This window comes from Pongo abelii, chromosome 8 (genome assembly GCF_028885655.2).
Source record: "Pongo abelii isolate AG06213 chromosome 8, NHGRI_mPonAbe1-v2.0_pri, whole genome shotgun sequence".
Classification (NCBI taxonomy): Eukaryota; Metazoa; Chordata; class Mammalia; order Primates; family Hominidae; genus Pongo; species Pongo abelii.
Window position 1 is genome coordinate 111187499 of NC_071993.2, and position 20793 is coordinate 111208291.

The window sequence follows — 20793 nt, forward strand, 5'->3', positions numbered from 1 at the left end:
CAATGAATAATAAAAGCTGATTTTACTGATGTAAATCTTACAAGTTGTTTTTGAATTCTCTATCATCAGATCTATGTAACTAACATAGTTGCTAGATTAGAGAGAGGAGCAAGGCTGGAGGGTACAGTAGGAGTAAAGGGAAGAGAGAAAGGGAGTAGGGAGGGAAGCCAAACCTCATGGCCTCAGTTTTACAGGGAAAGTGAGTCAGAGAATAGGATAAAAGGCAGAAGAGGGACAATGCAGTGGGGAAAACTTGCTGGAAGGAGTGGTATTTGAGCTGGGCATTGGCAGATTCATACACAATAAGTGCCAAGGGAATGGGCTAGAGGCATGTCTGTGAAATGGTGAAAATAAATGACTGGCTCAGAAAACTCATACCAGGGCATAGTTGGAAATAATATTAATGGAGTAGATAGGATCAGATTAGGGAGAGCATGAAATCAAGGCAGAGCAGTTCTTGAGCTGGGTGTTAAAAGTGGCCTTCAAAAAGGCAATTTGACAGAGATAAGCTGCATAGTTTGGGTCAGATGTAGATTAAGGTCAGTGAAGTCCATCCTAAGGTTGTTACAGAAATCAAGGTGTGAAATAGTAAGAGCAATTGAAATAGAGAGTGCTTTGGACAGGTTTGAGGAGCTTGTCTTGGCAAGGCCCCCTCCTCCCAGGGTCTACATCTACTGCTCAATGAGTGGACAGTGGCTCCTGTGACCCAGGCCCAACCATGGCCACAGCTGATGGGGTCAGGAATAGACACTATATCTAGGGCAGAATAGATCAGGTTCTCTTTCAAATTCTAGCTGAGCAATATGGCAGGGTGTGGTGGCTCCTGCCTGTAATCCCAGCACTTTGGAAGGTCAAGGCAGGCAGATCACTTGAGGTCAGGAGTTCAACATCAGCCTGGCCAACATGACGAAACCCCATCTCTACTAAAAATACAAAAATTAGCCAAATGTGTTAGTGTGTGCCTATAATTCCAGGTACTTGGGAGGCTGAGGCACGAGATCGCTTAAACCTGGGAGGCAGAGGTTGCAGTGAGCCAAGATTGCACCACTGCATCCTAGCCTGGGTGACAGAATGAGACTGTCTAAAAAAAACCAAAAAAACAACACTTCTAACTGAGCAATAGCAAGGTAATTTTCAAGATGGCTTTTGGGTTTAAGAGACGATCAGCCTGGAGAAAAGGGTTGGGGTGGGGGCAGGAAAGCGTATGATTAGCAGACTAAGCAGAATGGGCATATGTATAGAAAAGGATACAGCACAGTAGCCAAGAACTTGGACTCTGAGGTATTATTGCTTGGGTTCAGGTGTCAGCTCCACAATTTACGTGGACTGGGGCATGTTTCCTAACATATCTCTTCTGTATCATGGAGATTAAGGTGTCTCTCCTCATAATGTTGTTCTGAGGATTACATGAAATATGCATATAAAGTGATGGTAGAATGCCAACAGCATTGTAACAGCCAGAGGATTAAGAAGAAGGAGGATTCAAAGATGTCTCCAAGAAAGAGAAAAATAGAGAAAACCAAAAAAACCAACACCCATGGCTATACAGGAATACGAAGCAGGACAGTTTCTCACCCAATGGCGATTCCTCTTCTATCTTATTAAGTACAGTCACTTTCAAGGTGTCTCCATTAACCATTAAAAGATGACCCTCTTCACAGCCAATGTACAAGTCACTTGTTGGAGTCCAGCAATGCATAGTTGGGTGAAGCAAAGGATATAGATCATCTTTCGGCTTCAGGGAGAGAATAAAACCTTGTGTTAAGAAAACAATTGAGAGGTGACACCGTGCTGGCAGTCCTCACAGCCCTCACTCGCTCTCTGCGCCTCCTCTGCCTGGGCTACCATTTTGGTGGCACTTGAGGAGCCCTTCAGCCCACCGCTGCACTGTGGGAGCCCCTTTCTGGGCTGGCCAAGGCCGGAGCCCACTCCCTCAGCTTGCAGGGAGGTGTGGAGGGAGAGGCGCGAGCGGGAACCGGGGTTGTGTGCGGCGCTTGCGGGCCAGCTGGAGTTCCGGGTGGGAGTGAGCTTGGAGGGCTCTGCACTTAGCCGGCCAGCCCTGCTGGCCCCGGGCAATGAGGGACTTAGCACCCGGGCCAGAGGCTGTGGAGGGTATACTGGGTCCCCCAGCAGTGCCAGCCCACCGGCGCTGCCCTGGATTTCTCACCGGGCCTTAGCTGCCTTCCCGCGGGGCAGGCCTCGGGACTGCAGCCTGCCATGCCTGAGCCTTCCCCCGCCTCCGGGGGTTCCTGTGCAGCCCGAGCCTCCCCGACGAGCACCGCCCCCTGCTCCATGGCGCCCAGTCCCATTGACCACCCAAGGGCTGAGGAGTGCTGAGCACACAGCGCGGGACTGGCAGGCAGCTCCACCTGCATCCCCGGTGCCAGATCCACTAGGTGAAGCCAGCTGGGCTCCTGACTCTGGTGAGGACGTGGAGAGTCTTTATATCTAGGTCAGGGATTGTAAACACACCAATCGGCACTCTGTATCTAGCTCAAGGTTTGTAAACACACCAATCAGCACCCTGTGTTTAGCTCAAGGTTTGTGAGTGCACCAGTCGACACTGTATCTAGCTGCTCTGGTGGGGCCTTGGAGAACCTTTATGTCTAGCTCAAGGATTGTAAACACACCAATCGGCACTCTGTATCTAGCTCAAGGATTGTAAACACACCAATCAGCACCCTGTGTTTAGCTCAAGGTTTGTGAGTGCACCAATCGATACTCTGTATCTAGCTGCTCTGGTGGGGCCTTAGAGAACCTGTGTGTTGAAACTCTGTATCTAACTAATCTGATGGGGACATGGAGAACCTTTGTATCTAGCTCAGGGATTGTAAACGCACCAATCAGCGCCCTGTCAAAACAGGCCACTTGGCTCTACCAATCAGCAGGATGTGGGTGGGGCCAGATAAGAGAATAAAAGCAGGCTGCCAGAGCCAGCAGTGGCAACCCGCTCGGGTCCCCTTCCACACCGTGGAAGCTTTGTTCTTTCGCTCTTTGCAATAAATCTTGCTACTGCTGACTCTTTGGGTCCACGCTGCTTTTATGAGATGTAACACTCACTGCGAAGATCTGCAGCTTCACTCCTGAACCTAGCGAGACCACAAGCCCACCAGGAGGAACAAACAACTCCAGACGTGCTGCCTTAAGAGCTGTAACACTCACCCCAAAGGTCTGCAGCTTCACTTCTGAGCCAGTGAGACTGTGAACCCACCAGAAGGAAGAAACTCCGAACACATCCGAACATCAGAAGGAACAAACTGCAGACGCGCCACCTTAAGAGCTGTAACACTCACCGCGAGGGTCCGCGGCTTCATTCTTGAAGTCAGTGAGACCAAGAACCCACCAATTTCGGACACACAATCACGGCTAAAAGCCTGAGAAATACTCACCAGAACAACTGACAAAAAGGAACCATCCTTAACCCCATAGACACAGAAAACATAGGAACATCGAGCATTCATCATAATAATTTTTTTAAAGGACAGATTGACTTTAATTTATTATTTGTGCATTTCATGCCCTCACAGCCTTAGATAGTTAGAAAATAAATAGTCTGGTAACAGTCTGGTCACCCAGTGGATCAAGAAAAAGGCAAACCACCTTTCCCACTCCAAAAAATTAAACTGCTGCTGAATAATGACACTTCTGTGGTGTCTGATTGAGATTTGACTCACAAGGAAGAGATTTATTCACTGTTATCACCATTACTGAAAAGTTTCCTGAGTTTTTTTTATGACATCTAACCTTAAACTATAAATCACAAAGACAGACTTATCTGGAATGACAATAGGATCAAAATCTTAAACAAAACAACAACAAAAAAACACCATGTCTCTCATTTGCACAATACCAGTGAATCTGTGTGTATAAAACAAAATGTGAAGATTAAAATTTGAAATTTTCTGGCCTTGGTATGTTAAACTAGTATTGTATGTGGCTTTTTTTTCTTTAAGACAAACCTGGGCTTGTCTTCCTATTACTTTTTCATCAATAAATATATTCGATGACATTTAAAAATGAATGTGAGAATATGGATTATGTAAGCAGAAACAATAGTTTATAATTCTGAGATATTTAAAAATAAAAGGTACCAGCAGTGTTTAGAAATGTTTGTTGATAATACCATCTCCTTTTTCAGTCCTCTAGAATCAGAAATCATTTTGATCACATGATGACAAAACATGAAAAATTGCAGTCCAATTTAATCCTGCTTTAGAAAATGTGAAAATCCATATATATTTCAAAATATTTGAGTTTCTAAAAGAGATTCCTATTTAGCAACATCTGTTTGAAAAAATTAAAAAGGTAGATGGAAAAAAGAAATTAGACACTTGAGATTAAGTTCATGATCTTGGATCCAATTTCTGCCCAGATAACATCTGCCTTTGATTTCCCCCATGCTACGACTTAAAACTGGATACATTTCTAATGCCCTAAATAAGTTGTGTAATGTGACTCAGGGCTATTTAAAGGCCTGTAATGTACCCTTCTGGCATTAGCTATGAATAGATAATGGAATTATTTAATGTTTGTAATTTTTTAAAAGTCCACAACTTATCCATTTTTAAGACCTTATATAGAGCGAGTCATTATTGATTCCCTTGCCATTAGTACCCAGGTCACAAGAAATGACATTGAAGGAGGGAATAGAATCAAGACATTTGAGATCTATTTTTGGTTATGCTTTCACTCATTGTACAGACATTAATTAATGTTTTAAACATTTTCCTCACTTTATTTTGCTACAAAATGAAAAAGTAAACTACTGGGAAAATGTCTAACTTAAATACAAAATATATGGCTTTATTAATAATCCCTGAATGATTTAGGGATGTCAAACTATAATATTACATTTCTGCTTCCAGAAAAATTTAAAATACACTGAGTGCACAAGTCCTAGGAAATAAAGATGTCTGCCCAGACAATATATCCACATAGCAAAACTGCATGTGTACCCCTTAAATTTATACAAATAAAAAAGGTTTTAAAATAAAGATGTCTATTATGAGCATTTTAAAATAATAACTCCACATTTGAGTATTTAAAGAAGGCATTTCATAGCATTTCTCAAATGACAAGGACAATTGCCTGAATTTTAAATGTTTTATGCAGAGTTCGTTATGTTTGTACAAAATGTGAAATATAAGGGCTCCTACACATATTTTCTGCCCAGAAAAACCCAAATTGAGATAGTAGAAATTTAGGGGCTCTAGGCACCAAATACTAAACATAGAAAAATTTGAGTTGCAAACCTTGATGGCTGATCTCTTTGTTCTTACTTTGCTGCCCCACTGTGGCTGAATGCAGTTATATCTCCAAGGCTGAGACCTGTGCTATAAAAGGAACTACAGTATCCACAGGAGATGGGTTTCAGGACCCCCCACCGATACCAAAATCTGTGGATGCTCCAGTTCCTTATATAAAATGGCATAGTATTTCCATATAACCTACATACATCCCCCTGTAAATTTTTTCTTTATTTTTAGTTATTTTATTTTATTTTTTCTCCCATATACTTTTAAGTCATCTCTAGGTTACTTATAATACCTAATACAATGTAAATGTTTTATAAATAGTTGTTATACTGTATTGTTTAGGAAATAATGAGAATAAAAGTGTGTATATATTCAGTACGGATGCAACCATACAACTTTTTTCTGAATATTTTTGATCTGCAGTGGGTTGAATACACAGAAGTGGAACTCATGAATGCAGGAGATTGACTATAATCTCTTTCCATAATTTAAAAAGGTGAATCATTGTCATTCATTAGAGGAAATATTAAGGGCATGTAACCCTTTCTCTTGCTTGCCACAGAGATTTTTAATGAACTAATCCTCACATTGAATTATTTTTATTTTAGTTTAGTTTAGTTTAGTTTAGTTTATTTAGTTTTTGAGACGGTGTCTCGCTCTGTCACCCAGGCTGGAGTGCAATGGTGCAATCTTGGCTCACTGCAACCTCCGCCTCCTGGCTTCAAGTGATTCTCCCACCTCAGCCTCCCGAGTAGCTGGGATTGCAGGCATCTGCCATCATGCCCAGCTAATTTTTAACACAAGGGTAAAGCATAGCAGGTTCAAGAGGGCCAAAAAAGTGGAGCTTCTCCCTTCATCCCAAAGGTCTTGCAGGTGCTGCCCTCTGTTCCCTGCCTGTCTCTTGAATAGCACCTCACACCTCACTTCCTCTTCATTTATCATGCTCCAGCCATATGCATCTTTTCTCAGTTCCTTACAAGTTATATATACCAAGTTCTCTTTTTCCCTTAGGGCCTTGCACATGCAGGTCCACGTGAAACACTCTTTTTTTTTTTTTTTTTAGACAGAGTCTTGCTCTGTCATCCAGGCTGGAATGCAGTGGTGCCATCTCGGCTCACTGCAAGCTCCGCCTCCCAGGTTCTCGCCATTCTTCTGCCTCAGCCTCCCGAGTAGCTGGGACTACAGGCGCCCACCACCATGCCCGGCTAATTTTTTTGTATTTTTAGTAGAGACGGGGTTTCACCGTGCTAGCCAGGATGGTCTCGATCTCCTGAACTCGTGATCCGCCCGTCTCGGCCTCCCAAAGGAAACACTCTTTATCCTGCTTGTAACATGAGTAATGCCTCCTTGTCCTTCAAATCTCAGCTTAAGTGTCATCTCCCCAGAGGCCTTCCTTAACCAGCCCATCCCTTCCTTGCTTCCCTGTCTCCATTTATTCTGTTGTAATAATTACATTTTGTAATGATTTAATATATAATTGCAAAATGTGATAATTATTACAAAAGAGCAATACTCTTTACTTTTGTTGTTGTTGTTGTTCTGTCTGCCTGACAAGAATGTAAGCTCCATGAGAATTACATGGAGCCTGCTTGGCCACCATGCGAATCCCATCGCTTAAAACAGTGTCTGCTACATAGAAGAAACTTGATAAATCTCTGTTGAATGAATGAATGAATGAATGGGTGTGTAACACCTGGCAAACTCCCTTTTGAAACTTTCTTCTGCTGTTTCCTATGGCCTTGTTCATCCCTCCCGAGTTTGTTCCTACTTCTGTGACTGTGCCTTCTCAGAATTCCTTTCGCTCCTGAGTTCAGCAGTCAGCTGGCTCTGGCTCTCTTCTCTTCCCTTGCACCATTTCTCTCTTTGCTCATCACACCCCCTCAGTGCTCCCACCGTCCTGTCTGTGAGAATGACACTGACAGTCCCACCTCTCCTCCCTAACACTAGGTCCACTTTCCCAACTTCCACCCAGCATCTCTACCTGGGTGTCTTCTCTGCACCCCAAATTGATTACACCCAAAATGGAAATCACACCTGGGCCCCCTGTTTCTGTTAGCAATGCCATCATCATCCCAGTCATCCAAACTCCAAACTCCAGAGTCTTCATCTCTCACAGTCTCTGCGGCTAATCTATATTAAAAACCAAGATGATCCTCTGTATCCTGCATTTCTCATGGGATGGTTATGCCAATCAAATGAGATCAGGCTTCCTAGATCTCAACCCATTAGGCAAACAGGAAGAGGTGCCAGGTAATTACCCGGAAAGTCTCTGCCTCTTCGCCTACCAGCCCGGCGATGGCTGACAGTGGCAGCACGGGTCCATAGATGAGATCTTTTGGCAATGACTGGGGGAAAACGACATCCGTTTCATTAAAAAATGACCCATCTTCTAGAGGTAATTTCACCGACCTGTAGACAAAAGAGGCATCAGAACAATCAGATGAACAGAAACTTCTTATTGATGCAACCACTGCATATCAGTTTATGTGAGGTGGGGAGGTATTATAACTTATAAAAATCAAATAAGAAGATAAAAGCCAAATGATAGATTAAAAAATATACAACAGGTTGTAAAAAGACAAGTTATACAGTTTTAAATTAAGTACTGAGGGATTATAAAAATTTTTGAAAGTTAATATCTAAAGCAGGAGTTGTAAATTTGAATACTGGATGAGGGTCAGGCAGGTGATATGTGACTGGTGAGGATAGTGGAAAATGGGAAAATATCTGTCCCTCCTCAAGGTGGCGGGGACCACTCAGTTCAAGCCAAGAGGGTTGTTGACATGTGAGAATTTTGATTCCAAAATTTCAAGAGAATACTATAACCTGGATATTTATGAGAAATCTCTCAAACTTTAAATGTTGGCAACTAATTCAAATGAAAAACACTGTAGACTAAAATTAATATATATTTAAACATATATTCAGGCTGTATTCAGCTACTTTTATAATCTCTGATATTGAGTTCATTTTCAAATTTATCATATATCTACTTTTAATTTATAATATGGTTATAAAGGTTAATTTAGAGAATTTGTGGTTTCATGCATTAAATTCAAAACTTCTTTGCCTAGATTTTATGAATGATAAACAATTTTGAAAAACAATCACATAAAAACAGCACCTACTACTCAAATGTAAGGCTGAAGTGTGTTTGAATCCTGCTTGCTTTGTGAACTAGGACAATCCACTCATTTTATCTCCCATTTTATTTGCTTATAGAAAAGTCACAACTCAGTATTCAGAACTTGAGTAGAACGTTTGAGGGAGGCAAAGGGAGAAAAGGGTGTGATAAATTACTTGCCTGCACTCACAAGGATCTGATAGAGATATCACCCACTTTTATTAAAAGGTGCAGTGTTGTCAACTCTCACTAGAGACAGATTTGGCTATTCAATGGGTTATTGTGAAAAAGAAGTTGAGACATAAAGAGCACTGAGCAGAAAGAAGTGCTTCTCTTAAGGCTCTCCATTTCAAAAGCTTTATTTACTAGCTTTAGATTCTCTTAAGGCGATTTATCAAAAATTGCTATTTCAAGGGAATACTTTCGAGATCTCTTAAAAATCGAGAGATCCAACATCTCTTCAACTTTGACTTCATGGAGTACACTGAAAATGGTCAGCTCAGTAGCACCTGGAGTCTCCGAGCTCTTTCTCAACAAAAGCACCCATTATCACCACGGCATTTGTCACAGAATTTCTCTTTGACCCAGTTCTATTTAAACAGGTAACTCCCATGGCTCCACTATACACAACTACCCTTTTGCTTGTGGATAATGTGTCTGAATGTATAATCTGCATTTTTTTTTTTTTTTTTTTTGAGACGGAATCTTGCTCTGTCCCCAGGCTGGAGTGTAGTGGCATGATCTCGGCTCACTGCAACCTCCACCTCTCAGGTTCAGGCGATTCTCCTGTCTCAGCCTCCCGAGTAGCCGGGACTACAGGCATGTGCCACCATGCCCGGCTAATTTTTTGTATTTTTAGTAGAGATGGGGTTTCACCGTGTTAGTCAGGATGGTCTCGATCTCCTGACCTCGTGATCTGCCCGCCTCGGCCTCCCAAACTGCTGGGACTACAGGCATGAGCCACCGCACCCAGCCAATCTGCATACTTTCTATATCTAACCGTTTCTTATTTTTGAAATTCCAGTAGGGCATCCGAGTAATAGCAAAAGTCTTAACTCTCCTTTTTATACAACAGGCGTGTTTTAAAATAGTAAGGACAAATAAAATTTTAGAAAATTAGATCATGTTGGAAAAAGCTCTCAGAGAACTTAATATTTTAAATAAATTCATTGGGAAACAAGTCATAGAGAATTCTTTTGAAATGCAAACAACCACTCCAAGGTAATCACGCATGTAGAAAGATGTTATAACAAGATAAGCTGAATGTGTGTGTGTGTGTATGCATATATATGTATGTATAAAGCCACTTAATTCATCAAATTGACCCAATCACATTACATGAATGCAGACAAAGACCACCATGTTGCTACTGTTGTAACAAAGCCTCCTACCTTGCTCTGAAATAATGCTCCTGGTTACTTCTTTCAATGGTCCACACGCTCACTGTACTTGGACTTGATAAGCACAGCTGGCGCCAGTTCATGGGGTTAAAAGACATTTGGTTCACATCCATTCCAGGCTGTGATTTCTTACACAAAATGATACTCGATTCCCAGTTCCTTAGAGAAAAATAGCATTTGATGAAAAAAAGTTCATGTGAATTTCATGTATTTAGAATATTTATCTATTTTTTAATTTACATAAATTGGGATTTAATTTACATAAATTGGGATATAATTTATGATACAATTTATATAATCGATGACCTTAATGTCAAACTTATAAATAATTATGCTTATCATTGTATTGTATCCTAAGAAAGCAAAAAAACTATGTTTTAAAAACACTATACTGTCATATGCTATACCAAGGCTATTTTATCCTCTTTAATAATTTTGCAATTTAACTCAGCCAAACCTAGAAAATGAAATACATCATCACATTTGCTACAAAACAAGTGTAACGAACTCCAGAGGACACAGGAAAAGTTGAGGAGCAGGGGATGGTGTCAAAAAAGAGACTGCAAGGAGCTGTAAGTACTACATGTACTTACATGAATCTGTAAGTACTACATGTGAGTACTCCATATGGATCTGGCGGTACTGTTCTCATCTGTGCCAATTGATCATTTATTGAGTTTTTAAAATTAAAGTGGTGCCGGGTGCGGTGGCTCACGCCTGTAATCCCAGCACTTTGGGAGGCCAAAGTGGGTGGATCACGAGGTCAGGAGTTCAAGACCAGCCTGGCCAATACGGTGAAACCTTGTCTCTACGAAAAATACAAAAATTAGCTCTGTGTGGTGGTGCACACCTGTAGTCCCAGCTACTTAGGAGGCTGAGGCAGGAGCATCGCTTGAACTCGGGAGGCGGAGGTTGCAGTGAGCCAAGATTGTGCCACTGCACTCCAGCCTGGGCAACAGAGCGAGACTCCATCTCAAAAATAAATAAATAAATAAATAAATAAATAAATAAATAAAGTGATGTATTTTAAAATGGATTTATTCATTTACCCATTTAAGAGAATATCCTGAACTCCTACCATGAACAAAGTCCCTTGCTAGATGAAAGAAAAGAAAAAAATTAAATGTGAGCTATGCCCTCAAATGAGGGGCCAGAACTCCATTCAGAGTTATGATCAGGAAACTGGAGCTAATATTTATTGAGCTTAGCTTGTCTTTCACTCCCTCCTGCCCTCATCCTTCATTCCCTATCACAAATGCCCTGCCCATCACATCAACCACACTCTTGCTGGAATCTCTGGTTCCCTTGATCCTTTGACTTTTTGCATCAGGTACCTGGCAAAGACCGTCAACCCTGGATGGAGACAACTGAAAGCCTGGGCTGCTGGAGACATGGGAACAAAGACTACAGGACTGTGCATGGCAGTGACACCATAAATTTGTGGTTGCCACCCCCACCAGACCCTCCAATCCTGCTATGTTTCTCTGGCCAGTTCTCTCTCTCTCATTCTCTAAAATGGGCATTTAAAATATTGTCCCCTCTCCTGAAACCTCTAGCCCCTCTACTCCCTTCTCAATCTCAGTAAATGGCTTTGATTCCCATGAATAAAATAGAGGCCATCAGCTGAGAATTCTTGCTCTCAAGTATAACTACCCATTTGGGTCTGCATGGTTCTCTCTGCCTCCTCTCCCCTTACAATGGAAGGTGTGTCCTTCCTCCTACCTAAGGCCAATTCCACCACCTGTGCTCTGGGTCCCACAGTCTTGCCTTCTTAGGGACATTGGTTTACCCATGATAACTGCATCTTCCAACTCTCCCTCTCGCCTGACTTCTTCCTGCCAACACACAAGTGCTCATCCATACCATCCTCAAAAGAAGCCTTCCGTCAGTCTCACCTTTCTATGTCTCTCCCCTCTCCTTGGAGTCAAACTTTTTGAGCAAGTTGTTCTAAAGTCACCGCCATAGCTTCCTCAGCTACACTTTCCTCATCCCAGGATATCTGCATCCTGTCACCACCATTCCATTGACATAGCTATATCCACAGATACCTGCCTTCATCCTAAATCCAAAAGGCACTTCTCAGTCATTGTCTAACTTTACCTCTGCAGAACTGGGCACTGTTCACCACAACCACCTTCTGGAATCACTCTTAGACTCTCTGTCACACGCCTCTTATGGGACACCACAGATCCTCTCAATTGTGTCTGGGCCCTTGACCACCTCTTGTGCCTCACTGACTCAGTGGCTGTCCAACTGTGTGTGCACTTTGACTAACTTCATGTAGGCACACCCCACCTGTGCCTCACCTCACACCCACTTCACATGCCCAGAGGCTTCACTGGGGCTTCACTGGGGCTCCTGGGGACAATCACGACAAACCTGCAAGTGTGAAGGAATTACCACCCTGTGCAGTGAAGCTTCGATCGATGGGATACAGGAGTCGGTGGATAAATTCTCATCTCCTCCCTCTCCCCTTCCCCACCCACAGTCTGTCACTGCCTGAGGACTGTCCTGATTCACAGCAGTTCATAGAACCTCTCAGAAGACCACCTTCGAGATAGAGTAACCAATTGCACTTGGTACCAAGTGGTGGCCAGCAAGGTAATACGCCCTCATACTGGCTCTCCTGCCCTGGGATCACACACCCTGCTAAAGATGGGGTGCATGAGCTCTTGCCTCAGCCTCTGCTTTCTGTGGAACCCAGGCTGAGGCACATTCTGGAACCCTCCCTGCCTAGTGTCCTTCCTCCTTTCATAGCTACTCCTATGAGTCTCCTAGGTGGGTCCCTTCCATTGATATTCCTCTAGGTTCCACCCTAGGCTCTTCTTGAGGTGTTCTTACTTACATTTAGCACTTTGACTATCCATTGACTTAATTATTCCCAAATGTTTATCTCCAGCCCTCTCTCCTGAGCACCAGTCCTGGATATCTGTGGCAAGAGCATGTGTCCCTCAACATTTATTCTCCATTTCTCCCTCTGAGTAACAGAATCCCTGAATATTAGCCAGGCACATACGGCCACTCACAATGAGGACCTAATATTACCCAGCCGCCCTTGAAGCTGGCTGTGGCTTATGGCCGAGACGGTCAATGAATGTAAGTGGCAGTCGTGTGTGCACCTTCCAAGCCTTGTACTTCTTTCTTTCCTTTCTTTCTTTCTCTCTTTCTTTCTCTCTTTCCTTCCTTTCTTTCTCTTTCTTTCTTTCCTTCTTTCTTTCTTTCTTTTCTTTCTTTCTGTCTCTCTCTTTCCTTCCTTCCTTCTTTTTCTTTCTTTCTCTCTCTCTCTTTAGTTCTTTCTTTTGAAATATCATTACTTTAGTGTTCCAGGCATTTTAAATATTCATACAATTTCCTTATTTCAGCAGCCATTTCCTCTCCAGTATAGATTTTGTGTCCAGGATCAGAGCCATGTACACCACTGAATCTTCTCTACAGCACTCGCATGCTACATGGGACCCACTCCGGCACTCATGTCTTTGTTAGTAGAGCCTCTCACCTTCACTTGCTTGACATAGACTCCACTGCGAATGAAAACACACTTCGTAGCTTCGACCCCGGTACATTTCCAGCACTCCTAGGTGTTCCATGTATGTGGCAATCATCCTGCAGAGCTAGTGATACATCATGTCAGCTGGTACCTATGCCAGCACCTGCTCCACTTTATCATACAGATGCTGAGGCACTTAAGTGTTCTGGGTAAAATGGAGTTCATAATTGCCATAGGAGTTGAGTGTGGAGGAAGGGGACTTTCTCTCAATAATTAATACCCTTAATACAAATTTAGCAGATTTATAATTTCATGTCTGTTTACATTTGTTGTCAAAGCTTCATAAACTATTTACATAAATGAAAGCATGTTCGAGTTTCTAAATGCCGCTATGACAGGCAAACAGAGAAACTGCTTAGACAACACTTGCTTGCGCCATAAATACATATGGCAACATCTGGTCATTCTTAAAGAAATGCTTGTTTCCAAAGCCGGGCGTGGTAGCTCATGCCTGTAATCCCAGCACTTTGGGAGGCCGAGGTGGGCGGATCACGAGGTCAGGAGATTGAGACCATCCTGGCTAACACGGTGAAACCCCGTCTCTACTAAAAATACAAAAAATTAGCTGGGTGTGGTGGCGGGCGCCTGTCATCCCAGCTACTCAGGAGGCTGAGGCAGGAGAATGGTGTGAACCCGGGAGGCGGAGGTTGCAGTGAGCTGAGATCGTGCCACTGCACCCCAGCCTGGGCGACAGAGCGAGACTCCGTCTCAAAAAAAAGAAAAAAAGAAAAAGAAATGCTTGTGTTTCTAAAAAGAATTTTTTTTCAAGTCATAAGCCTTATGCAATTCTTGCAAGGTAATGATGTGTTTGTCCTTCCTTCTCAAGCAGTGGTTCAAGGCATCGCAAGGCACATTGCTATCTGAGGCTCTGATTTAACTGGCCGGGGGGAGAGGGGAAAAGTGGGCACCAACATTTTTTAAAAGCTTCACAAGTCATTCCAGCATGTAGTCAGTGTTGAGAACTTTGGTACTAAAGGCTCTTGCATCTTCCTGCTGTCACTTGTCCTCACCAAAAGCCCTTGAGGTAGTCCCTGGGTCAGGCAATGATCTCTTTCATGCATTTCAACAGAAGGTTTGTGCCCTTCCTCTCATCCTTTTCCCTCCCCATTGGCTCCCAAAATACACCAGTGGTTTAGGGTTCCTCTGCTGTTCCTAGGGTGTTGCCCTCATCTCTACTATTTTACCCATTATAGACCAGAGATGAGAGCAACACTCTAGGAACAGCAGAGCAGCATGACAGCGGGAGACTGGATGCTGACCCCGAGAAGCCACCACACCATCCACAGCTGCTCGTGCCCGGACAACTGCATGTGAGAGAAGGAAACACGTGTTGGTGATTTGGGTTTCTGTGACCACAAATGAACTTAAGTCCTAACTGATATATCAGCTGCCAACTAGACATCTCCGTTTGTTCATCTCAAGCACTCTCAGTTCAGTTTGTCCCCCAGCTCATCTTCCCCCATTGCCTCCCCTAAATTCCCTGCCCCCAAGCCCTCAGTATCTCTCTGAATAGCACCACAGTGTCCCTAAGTTGCCCAAGTCACACACAGCTCTGGGTATAACCCTAGACCCACCCCTCTTCCTCGGCACGACACCCAACATTTAGTCAGTTACAAGTCCCATGATGCTACCTCCTAAACACTTCCCAAATAGTTTCGCTTCCCTCCATCCCTACTCCCACCCTAGTCCATGCCACAGTCATCTCTCACCTGGACCACGACAGCCTCCTAATTGATGCTCATGCCTTGTTTCCTTCCAATATACCTTCCACAGTATGAAAGTATTGGAGATACTTTCATTGGAAATAATTGGCTGAAAGGAGTCTTCTTAAATGCAGATATAATTGTGTCAAATCCCTGTTTAAAACCCTTTAGTAGCTCCCCACTGCCTTTAGGATAAAGAATTTGTCCATTAGCATAGCTTATATGGAGTGCGAGTATCCTTCCCAGTATGCCTAGGAGAAACCCAGTTTAGGCTAAAGTGCCCTGCATTCATCAGCAACACCTTCTTTCACTCTCAAAAGCATCCTGATTTGGATGATAAACCACATGGTCACCTACATAAAGGGCTACTCATGAGCTCACCTCTGACCGTCCCTCCAAGCTTGCCTCTCTCATAGCAAATCTCTTGTTCCCATTATTATGACCTTTTCATTGAAACCTACTGTGCTTTTTCTACTTCATAGCCTTTGCACATGCCATTCCTCTGCCTGGGATGTTCTTTCTTCTTGTCACAAGGCTGATTCCTGCTCATCCTTTAGGTATTGCTATGGGTTGAACTGTGCCTCCCCCAAATTCCCATGTTAATATCCTAACCCCTAGCATGTCAGAATGTGACCTTATTTGGAAATATGGTCTTTATAGAGGGTAATCAAGTTAAAATGAAGTCATTAGGATGGGCCCTAATCCCGTAAGTCTGGTGTTCTTATATAAAGGGAACATTTGGAGACAGACACACACAGGGAGAATGCCACGTGAAAATAAAACCAGAGACCTGGGTAATGTGTCTGTAAGCCAAGGACTGCCAGCAAACAAGTGAGCAGAAGTTGGTGAGAGGCGTGGGGGCAGATTCTCTCTCACAGCCCTCAGAAGGAATGAACCCTGCTGAGACCTTGATCTCAGAATTCTAGTCTCCAGAACTGGGAGGCAATACATGTATGCTGTTTAAGCCACCCAGTCTGTGGTGCTTTGCTATGGCAGGCCTAGCTAATTAATACAAGTATCTGCTTAAACATTACCTCTCCTTCCAGGAAGCCTTCCCTGACCATTCCCCTCCACCATTAGACTATGTGAGGTGCCCCTACTACAGGTTCCCATTGTGCCTTAGATCAATGAAAGCTATAAAAGAGCTTACAAACCAAATGAGTTTAAAGCCCACTCAGCAACTCACCAACTATGTAAGTTTAGGCAAGCAGCTATAAAAAAAAATGAAACTTGGAAAAAAGAAAAATTGTGTTGGCTTGATTTCTCATATCGTGCTGGGAAGCATTTTCCAACAAGCCTCCTCGAACAAAAACCAGACTTTATACCTTGCTTTGCCCCATATCTGACACTCCTGGGGAATGTAACTTTGTTGTCATAATATATACTAACAGCCCCGATGTGATAAAGGCAGGCATGCTTTTACAGGTTAAACTCTAGAACATGTACGATGCTATGATTGTATGCCCCGGTAGAATAGTTAAGTTTAAGGTGCTAAGGTTTTAGAGACCTCTGGAAAGATAATCATTCATATATCTAACCTAGAAATTTTATGTAACCACTCCTTTTTGTAACTGTATGTGAGTAAGCATGTGTGTGTGTGTGTTCATTTTTTTTTTTTTTGAGACGGAGTCTCGCTCTCTCACCCAGGCTGGAGTGCAGTGGCACGATCTTGGCTCACTGCAACCTCTGTTTCTCAGGTTCAAGTGATTCCCCTGCCTCAGCCTCCTGAGTAGCTAGGATTACAGGCACCCACCACCACATCTTGCTAATTTTTGTATTTTTAGTAGAGATGGGGTTTCGCCATGTTGGCCAGGCTGGTCTCAAACTCCTGACCTCAGGTGATCCACCCACCTTGGCCTCCCAAAGTGTTGGGATTACAGGCATGAGCCACCATGCCCAGCTGTGTGTGTGTTCTTTTAAGCACTCAGGAATTGCTATGGTCTGTTTGTGTGCCGCCTCCCCCCGCCAATTTATATGTTGAAATCCTAACCCCAATGGTGATGGTATTGGGGTATTGGGGCTTTTGGGGAGTAATCAGGTCAAGGGTGCAGAGCCCTCATGATTGAGATGAGTGTCCTTATAAAAGAGAGCTAGCTCATCCCTTCCACCATGTGAGGACATGGTGGAAATTATCATCCATGAATCAGGAAGCAGGCCCTCACCAGACACTGAAGCTGCTGGTGCCTTGATCTTGGACTTTCTAGCCTTCAGAATTGTGAGAAACCTATTTCTGTTGTTTATAAGCCACCCAGTCTATGGGATTTTGTGACAGCTTACTAAGACAGGGACCAGCTTCTTGTTTTCCTGCTGGTTCCATTATTAAGGAGTTATATAAAACCATCTTACGTCTTACAATCTGTTTGAAAATTCTGCTTTAACATCCCACCTCTCTGAAGTTTCAGTCTCTTTCTTTAAAATGAGGACCATCATAGATGTCTCATGGGGGTTGTTGCAGGGGGGAGGCAAGGATTAAATGCACTAACCCATTGGAAATCTCAGTGAATGCCTGTTTGATGAAACTGCTGGTGGTGGTATTGCTAGTGTATAGCACATTGTCTTTGCTTATGAACCCCAGATGTCCCAGACCCCACCAGCCTGGGACTACAACCATGAGACCATTCCCCACCTATTTTAGATTCTTTTTCAAAATTGTTATTTTTAATTACACAAATAATACATGAATCCATTCTGCTCTTTTAAAACATTAGAACCTAAAGGTAAAGTCTTCTTAGACCAATTTACTTCCAGGAGTCAAATCATGGTACTTGAGCTCCTCCTGGTCTGACTTCCAGAAGTTCACCTCTTTTGAACTTTTACTAAATTATTTCTGGGAGTCCCCAGGGTCCACGGACTAACTGCTGTCACCAAGTGAGTTGCATCCTCCTCCCTGTTCATCTTCTAGCTCCCTCGTGTTTAGGCCCACTGCTGGCAAAGCTACTTGGTGAAGAGGACTATTGGGCCTCATCACAGGATTAAATCCCACTCACATTTCTATGCAGCACCCGAGGGTGCCATCGGGGTTGCTCCCAAAGCTTCTGATCTTGGGTGTCCAGAGCAGAGGCTGGAGGAGTGTCTGTCTCCCAGCTCTGTTCATACTCATTCTTGGGCCCCACGGCACCTCTGCTACCGCAGAGCCTCACTGAGAATCTCCTCATGAGACAGCAGTGTCTGGTCCTCCACACAGCATCTGTCCTCCCCTGCCCTCCTCACTCCTGCCCCCTTGTCTCTCCCCTCTGACTCAAATTTCCTAAATAGAAGTGCACATGAATATTAAGACATACAAACAAATCTAGGGGAAGGGTTGGGACCGGGAAGAGATACTACCTACCCATAGTCTCAGTCTCACCTCAGCTTATCAAAAATGCCCTCTACAGAAGGCTCAGATATACCTAAAATGTACCTGAGATACATTTTATATCCAGCAGGAAGCAGGAGATACAAATTTATTGAATGAATTAAATCCATTGAGCAAACTCAAATGCTTATAGGGGCCAGGAAGTTAATAGAAATGAATGAAATGTACTGAGTATAAACACCTCTAGGACAGGGGTTGGCAAACTCTTTCTATAAAGGACTAGGCAGTAAATCTTTTCAGCTTTGCAGACCATATATGGGCTCTATTACAACTCAAGTCTGCCATTATAGAGCAAAAGCAGCCACAGATAATATATAAGCAAATGAACATGTTCCAACAAAACTTTACAAAAACAGGTGGTGGGCCAGATTTGGCCTATGGGTCATCGTTTACCAACCCCTGCTCGAGGTGGTGGGCATCTAGAATAAGCACCCACTTACTAGCCCAACCAGACTGTGACCATGTGGGAATACAGGTCCAGGGTTGCCTGTGTTTGAGAAAGCCTATACAGATAACTTTTTCTTTAAATTTTTCCAACTTTAAAAACATTTTATGGCCAAAACAAAATACACTGGTGGCCCAGAATTAGCCTAACAATCATCATTTTTGAAACTCTGACTTAAATAAACATACTGTAATAGACACTATTAGGTATGATGCATACTTTTAGTCAATGAATTATTAGAAAAACCATATTTAGGAGACATTGATGTATCTATTTTACAGAGGAAGAAACTAAGGCTCAGCCTTTCTAAGATCACGCAGCTAGTAATTTGTGGAGCCAGGATTCAGGTCTAAGTCTGTTACACTAACACATTTGTGCTCATTCCACTTCACTGCTTTTTTAATATTCACAGATTGTTCTTAGGAAGGAAAACTGGAGCCTTCTGCTTTTGGAACTATCAGAATTTATGCACTTGTCATCTCTCCCCAGCTGCTTCCTATCCTGTGTATCCAGAACTGTGAGATAATACATTTCTGTTATTAGAGACACTCAGTTTGTGATACTTTGTTACAGAAGCCCTAGCAAGCTAATACAGTACATCCATCAACAGGTGAATAAAGTATGGTATACCCATACCATGGAATAGAAAGGAATGACTATTGGCACATACATGCAACAACATACAATAATTTCAAAATAATTATGCTGCATGAAAGAAGCCCGACAAAAGAATATAAACTGTGTGACTCCCTGTATATGAACTACCAGAAAATGCAAACTAGAGTGACAGAAACCACATTACTGACAAAGGCTAATGAAGCAGCTCCAAGGGAACACAAGGAAACTTTTGGGGTGATGGATGAATTTATTTATTTATTTACAGACGGAGTCTTGCTCTGTCGCCAAGGCTGGTGTGCAGTGGCGCAATCTCAGCTCACTGCAAGCTCTGCCTCCCGGGTTCACGCCATTCTCCTGCCTCAGCCTCTCAAGTAGCTGAGACTACAGGTACCCACCACCACGCCCAGCTAATTTTTTGTATTTTTAGTAGAGACGGGATTTCACCGTGTTAGCCAGGATGGTCTCGATCTCCTGACCTCATGATTCGCCTACCTCAGCCTCCCAAAATGCTGGGATTACAGGCGTGAGCCACGGCACCTGGCCGATGGATGTATTATCTTGATTACGGTGATGGGTATATACATAAGTCAAAACTTATCAAAGTATTTACTTTATATATGAACAGTTCATTATCTGTTAGTTATACCTCAATAAAGCTGTTCTAAAAAAATTTTAGGGCCGGGCGCAGTGGCTCATACCTGTAATCCCAGCACTTTGGGAGGTTGAGGTGGGCGGATCACCTGAGGTCAGGAGTTCAAGACCAGCCTGGCCAAAATGGTGAAACCCTGTCTCTACAAAAATACAAAAAATTAGCCGGACATGATGGCGGGTACCTGTAATCCCAGCTACTCGGGAGGCTGAGGCAGGAGAATTGCTTGAACCCGGGAGGCGGAGGTTGCAGTGAGCTGAGATCGCACCACTGCACCTCAGCCTGGGCGACAGAGCAAGACTCTACCTCAAAAAAAAAAAAAAACATTTACATAAACTAAATGTGGCTCCCTGAATCTAGGTACTTACATTTTTGTATAAGAAATGTTGGTATGCTATCCTTTAATCATTTCTGGAATATTCTGTACTTCCCCTTAATCAGAAAAATATCCTCTTGAAGGGGCTTACATCATGGATAGAAAAGGGAGTACAGCCTTAAAGTTGGCCACATGAAATGATCCAGGAAAGACCAGAAATGTGTCTTAACCACAGGATTTCCCATACAGTGGGCAAAACTGGTATAATGTTCCACTCTCTGAACATATAATTGTTCTAATGTCTCTAACAACAATTACTTTAAACTGAACTCTGATATAGAGACCATCTCAATTTCAATATTAGCAGGAAACATGCGAACA

The 20793-nt window shown here is 43.1% G+C and overlaps 1 protein-coding gene across 15 annotated transcripts in view; it reads right to left on the minus strand.

The window, feature by feature from the left end:
- The window catches only part of CFAP43 (cilia and flagella associated protein 43), a 140204-nt gene that overhangs the window by 75769 nt on the left and 43642 nt on the right, over nt 1–20793 (minus strand). For 14 of the 15 annotated variants that reach the window (XM_054522822.2, XM_054522821.2, XM_054522813.2 and 11 more), the window contains 3 exons: nt 9771–9938; nt 7514–7664; nt 1576–1735 (listed from right to left, as the gene is read on the minus strand). In XM_054522822.2, coding sequence (XP_054378797.2) covers nt 1576–1735; nt 7514–7664; nt 9771–9892 — 433 coding nt within the window. In that variant the 5' untranslated portion in view covers nt 9893–9938. The other variant, XM_054522828.2, reaches the window with a different exon arrangement.